At 43.2% G+C, this 6,000-nt stretch overlaps 1 protein-coding gene across 50 annotated transcripts in view; it reads left to right on the top strand.

The window, feature by feature from the left end:
- The first annotated feature begins 647 nt into the window (after window positions 1-647).
- NEB (nebulin) overlaps window positions 648-6,000 on the top strand; it is a 153,493-nt gene continuing 148,140 nt past the window's right edge. For 49 of the 50 annotated variants that reach the window (XM_082196548.1, XM_082196557.1, XM_082196559.1 and 46 more), the window contains exons 1-3: window positions 648-790; window positions 1,446-1,542; window positions 4,270-4,330. In XM_082196548.1, coding sequence (XP_082052674.1) covers window positions 4,298-4,330 — 33 coding nt within the window. In that variant the 5' untranslated portion in view covers window positions 648-790; window positions 1,446-1,542; window positions 4,270-4,297. The remainder of the gene's footprint in view (window positions 791-1,445; window positions 1,543-4,269; window positions 4,331-6,000) is intronic. The other variant, XM_082196525.1, reaches the window with a different exon arrangement.

Here is a 6,000-nt window from a genome sequence, read left to right as displayed (position 1 = left end):
TGCAAGAATGTCACCAAACGTTTCTCTCCTGTTTCATAACAAAACGTTTCTTACAAAGTGATGCAGAAGTAATTTTTAGGGCAGCACTCGTTTGAATGGCTGAATAGGCCATGGTGACTGGTGTCCATTGGGCAGAAAGCAACAGTAGGTGGGACAGATCCAATGAGAGGCTGAGAACTAGTTCTAAGCTTTGTCTCCATCCTAATCTGTGCTGAGTCCCAAAAGAACAATGCTGAGACTAAGGATGGAGAAAGCAGCAAGAAGGTGGGCAAGTGGGGACTGACTGAGGATAGACTGAGGTTGACAAGGCACCAAGCACCACACTCCTCATGGACTAATCCTAGGACTCCTCCCTGCCTTTGGCAGAATGCCGCCACAAACCATGCAGAGCAGGGAAGTCACAGCGTTCTCTAGGTGGGCATTGCTCCCCACCTGCAATATCGCCCCCAATTTTTTTGTACAAATCTTGTTGCAGTAATATTACGTATTTTGCCAGCAATCATAATTTGGCTGAGCTGATGCTCTTGTAATGTTTTGGTTAGAAATCAGACTAATGGCAAGTATGTGCTGCTTTCCTTTGTGGCGCTGCTGAACAGGTGGCCGTCCAAAGGGTCACTTTGTATATTTAGTATCTGAAACTTGATCGAGACCGAATCTGATTGGCTGCCCCAAGAACATCATAATTTAGGAGCTGATGCATCAGATGAATGCTGCTTTTGCCCAGCGTTTCTCAGGAGGGAGGACAGTTGGAGAGGCTTTGCTGCTAAGGAAATTTATTTAAATATTGCTGGTAAGTTCATTTTTTAAAATGTTGTTTCGTTTTCTATAGAATTTGTCTTGGCCAACTAGCCAGTTTGTCTCTTCAAAGACTTTGTGGCCTGTTGAGGCTTCCATCAGAATAAGAGCTAATAAACATTTATTTTTTGAGCATCTGTTTATTTTCAGTGAGGCAAGTCAGGAAGGGATTGTATTGGATAAGTTTTTACTGAGGAGAGATGAGGTCCTGGCTGTGTAATCTGGGGATGGTAAAACATAGGGACTTGGTAGATTAATGTTCTCCTATTTAAGTAGCTCTTGTGTTTTATTTCCTCAGAATTTTGGCAAGTTTTGTTGGTGAGGCACCACTTTTAAATCTTATTTTATTCTACCTTTACTGAAGAAAATTGGCACTAGGAAGGGACAGTGTCTAAAGAGCCTATATTTAACCCACAGTACTGGCTTGCCACTTGCCTCAGAAGGAATTGCTGTTTAGCTAGCTAAACAAAACCAGCCAATCGCTCTGAGGTATTAACTTACATGGCAAATATATTTGAACTAGGAAGCAGCTGTTGCAAACCTTCATGTCCTTGCCCGCATTAGAAAAAGGGACTGCAAACCCAGGGCACCGCAGGGCCTGCTGAATTCACAGTTCTAATGGATTCATTCATTCATTTTATATTTCCCAGGTTTGAGAGGAAAAATACATAAAGAAAAGAGGCACAGAAGCAAACAACCCTTAAAGGCCAATGGTGGGAAGACAGAAGTTAACTTCATTAACTTAAGGTCATTTGAAATACATTGCTGAATTTGCACGTGTGCTGAAATTAGACTATTGTTAAAACAGCCTTGCAAGTAAGACCAAAAAAGTTATTTGTTCATAAAAACAAGTGGCTGCCATTTATATTGATGTAAATGATGGTGTGACATTGATGGTCTGAAAGAAGGAAGCAGGCTGGGAAGAAAGTACTAACTATTCTAGTTTAGATAAGCCGCCTTGACTAGTCACCTGCAGGCGACTTATATTCACCCTTGGTGACTAGGCAGGAGGCTTTTTCTAAGCTTGTGTAACATTACTGGATAGGAGAATTCTCCACTCTTAAGGCCTACATCTCAAATCTTCAGCAAGCATATTTGACTTCAATAATAATAATAATAATAATAATAATAATAATAATAATAATGATAATAATAATATGGCCAATAATAATTCATTATTTATACCCTGCCCATCTGGTAACATCATGTTCTGTGACACTTATTTTCTGGTTGCTGGAGATAAAGTTCAAAGCATTATGGCTGTAATCCCATGGATCAGAACTGCATGTGATATTTCCACCCAGAAAAGATTAATGCGGATTAACCACTGCTGGTGTTTTGTCTTGTGCTGGTAGCCGCTGCCAGCAGAGTGGTGCCAATTGTTTCTCTCCTCCTATAGGCTCTTGCACAAGGTAACAGATGCATGCCTGGGAATTGCTACGGGTGTGACTGAAAGTTTCCCACCAGTTCTTCAAAATAGAATCACATTTATTACATGGGGTGCTCTGTTTGGCCATACTTCAGCTTATTTTGCATGTCACAAATGTCCTAGTCACAGAAGAAAATAAACACAATTTTGAATTCACTTAGTTAGCTCCACATACTTGCTTACTGGCATTCTAATAGATTAGAACTAAGTACTAGGAGAATCCTCCAGTTTGCACACCAAAAAAGCCAGTGTGATTTAGCTGGACCTAGTACCTTTTGGCCATGAAACTCATTGGGTGACCTTGGGCCTAGCTAACTAGAACAGTGAAATTCTGTTGCTGACTTATATAGCAGCCCTCTTGAGTGAAGAGGGCAGTGGCATCATATCTGCAAGTCCCATCCCAGTGTCTTCACACTCACAGGAGACTTTTGAAAATTGAGTGAGAAGATATGAAGTAAGCTTTTAGTTATATTCAACTCAATGCAGTTAAAAGCTTTGATGTGCATTATCAGGGTTCCTTACTGTGTTGGAGGTCTCTAAGTGCATTTAGCTCTATGTGCTTAGAACTCCTCTTTGAATCTTTCTGTCCAGTGTTGGGGTGCAGCACACAGGATGCAGGTTGGGGGGCATGTCCCCTACATACCCCTTCTCCATCCCATGTTGCTTGTACTCTTGAACAGGCCAAAATGTGAAAGGTAACTTTCATAATTCAACTTAGTAGCATCAGAAATATGCAAGGCTGATGTATGGAAAGAGGACAGAGTTTCAACAATTAATAATTGGTTGCCTAGAGTTGGGGTGGGCAGACTTCAGGCATATGAGGTCCACTGTGTGTTGGGTGTTTTTTTTTTTTTACTAGAACCCAAGATCTACCAACCATATGCAAAAAATATAGGGTGGGATTAAACTAATGAGTTGTGTCAGTGGAAACCCTGTGCAAGGACTTCTGCTTCCATAGTGTGGCTTCCTTCCCCTGAACCCCTAAAATTGGGAGAACCCTTGGAACAGTGTGTAGGGGGTGGGGAGAGAGGGGGGTTGTTCTGTCTGGCAAGCCAAAATGCTTGCCTTGATGGAACAATCGCCTTAGCACGGTGTTGAATTCCTCCCATGTTGTTCAAATGAAAGAACAGAGCGTACATTCTAAGCCTAGGAATTTGCTTTCAGTACCAAAACCAAACTGCTCACAGTCCATTTGCACAAAAGTCCCCTCCTGATGAGCTTTCTTCATTTCAGGCACCTCATGGGGGGGGGGGAACTAACTTTGTTATAGCTGTTGTTGAACCATTGTGTATCAAAAACAATTGCCGATCTACTACAAATCACCCAGAGATCTGTCTGATATGCTTTCTGCCCAGTGCTGATATATATATAATTGAGAAAATTATATAGAAGGAAGAACTAAGGCAATCCAGTGTCTAATTTTAAAATAATTATGTTTTTATATAGTTTTGGAAAGACAGTTGGTAATTGTATGGTTTGGAAACTAAGTAGAAAGATGCTTTGCAATGCTTTGCAATATTGGGTTGCAGTCAACCAAGTTCTGCTCAAAGGAGACCCACTGAAATTAATGGACCTAAATTGATCACGCCCATTCATTTTAATGGGTCCGCTACAAGTAGAACTAACATGGGATCCAACTAGTAACTTTTTTTTTGCAATGATACCATATTTTCTTCTTCCTCTTCCTCTCTCTCATAAGATACTGTATATTTATATTAGTATGATATTTTAACAGCATAACAAAATCCACGCATATCCTAGTTTTGGGTGGTATCTAACTAACAAGTCTCATCAGGCAAGGATTTACACTTGTGCAATGGAGCTTTCCCCTCTCCTCATCTTGTGCGTTAACTGTAAATCTGTTCTGGGGGGTTGGGGAAACCCCTCAAAGAGATTTAGAGGGTGTGCAGGAGGAGGAGAGGGGGACAGGGGTAAATCCTTGCGCTGATGGGTACATTATTTGGATGCCTCTCTTTGATTGCTAATACTCTGTGGCATTGAGTTCATTGCGCTGATGTTCATTTTTCCACCTCTCTTGTGGCCAGCAAGTAGGGGGGAAAACACTCTGCAAAGATGGAAGAAGAAGAATATGAGGAGGTTGTGGAGGTAAGACCCCAAACATTTTGACTTCCTGAATTCTTTTGTCTCGAGAAATGTGGGTTAAGTTATTGCTTAGAGGAAATACCAACAACTAATAGCAAGTCAGGAACCTGAGATTACGGCTTCTAAAATGTGACTGTCTCCAGATTCAGTATTCTGACTGGCCATTTTTAGAAGTATATATGTATATGGCTGACCTCTTGCAGATGAGAAGAAAATTCAGCATGAGAAGAAAATGATGGTAATGATGCCCATCTTAGTTCCCTCACCAACCCTTAGCCTTCAATCTGAGTTAAATATTTGCAAAAGTTCTATGTAGTTGATCATGGAATTCCCATTATTTAATGATATTATTGAACAGAATGGGCAAAAATGATCTAGTTTGGCCATGGCTATTTGTTCATAGGCAGCAGGATTTTGGCTGCCTATCAAGGGCTTCCTGGATCTTTATGTAGCTTTTTAGATTCAAGTCCATCTGTGAGTTGCAAACAACACCCATATGCAAACTCTTTGTAATCACTGGGTTTTCTCAATGGGTGTGCTTGGGAAAGGAAACATAGTTTAGAGTTAGAGCATGTGCTTTGCATGTTCAAGGTTCAAGGCCTCTCTTGGTAATACTCCTATCTTAAACCCTAGAGAAACCACGGCTAGCTAGCGTAGACAATAAATGAGCTCGATGGGCCAATGGACCAAGCCAGCTTCCTATGTGGTTTGGCTCAATGTCATCTAATACATATGAGCCATGACCACTACCCACACCGTGCCAACAATTGGGGGTTGAAGCTCACTGTACATATTGCCTGTGAGTTTGGATATGCTGTATAAAGGTTTTATAGGGTTGTGTCCAACTATGTTATATTCAAAGTAGACCTGTCAAAATCAATGGGCATGACTAACTTAAGTTCGTTGATTTCAATGTGTCTACTCTTCATATGACTTAGATCAGTGTTTCCCAACCTTTTTTGGGCAAAGGCACACTTGTTTCATGAAAAAAATCTCGAGGCACACCACCATTACAGCCCCGTGACGTCAGCGCGCAGCGTCACGCCGGGAGGGACATGAATTGCTAGCAAATTACATAATCACCTCCTTGAGGGCTGGCTCATCTTCTCCGAAGGCAGAACCCCATTAATTAACAGCACAGACTCACACCATAGCCAAGACGAGGGGGGAAAACCTCAGTCATGCACAGTCATGCACATGTGGGGGCTAAATGAGGACGAAGACCGGGCAGAGAGCAGGGTTCAAATCACCCCACCTGGCCAGGACAATCCCTGGGTGCCCCCTTGGGCCACTCGCCTGACCCACCTCGCAGGGCTGTTGTTGCGAGGATAACACGGGGAGAAACAAGCGCGCCCCCGGGAGCTCCTTGGAGGAGAAAGCGGGCGATGAATGCAATGCACGAAATATATGAGAGGCGACCAGGTTTTGCAGGTGAGGGGCCCCCGCCAGCCTCCGCTTCCGGCACAACGACGCCGAAGTTTCCCCCCAGGCTCGGCTCGGGGAGCAGCGCTGCTCCCCCCCGGCTCCCCTTCGCCCTCCCGGCTCTCTTTGCCACCCACTGGGGACCCGCCTCACCTGCCAAGTCCGGAGCGCCGGTGGAAGTTGCATGCATGCATGCAGGGCGCCGCGTTGCCATTGCATTGCACTCCACTCCATGCAACGCTTGCACGCTT

This window comes from Podarcis vaucheri (genome assembly GCF_965113315.1).
Source record: "Podarcis vaucheri genome assembly, chromosome: 1".
NCBI lineage: Eukaryota > Metazoa > Chordata > Lepidosauria > Squamata > Lacertidae > Podarcis > Podarcis vaucheri.
This window is presented reverse-complemented; position numbering and strand designations above follow the sequence as displayed.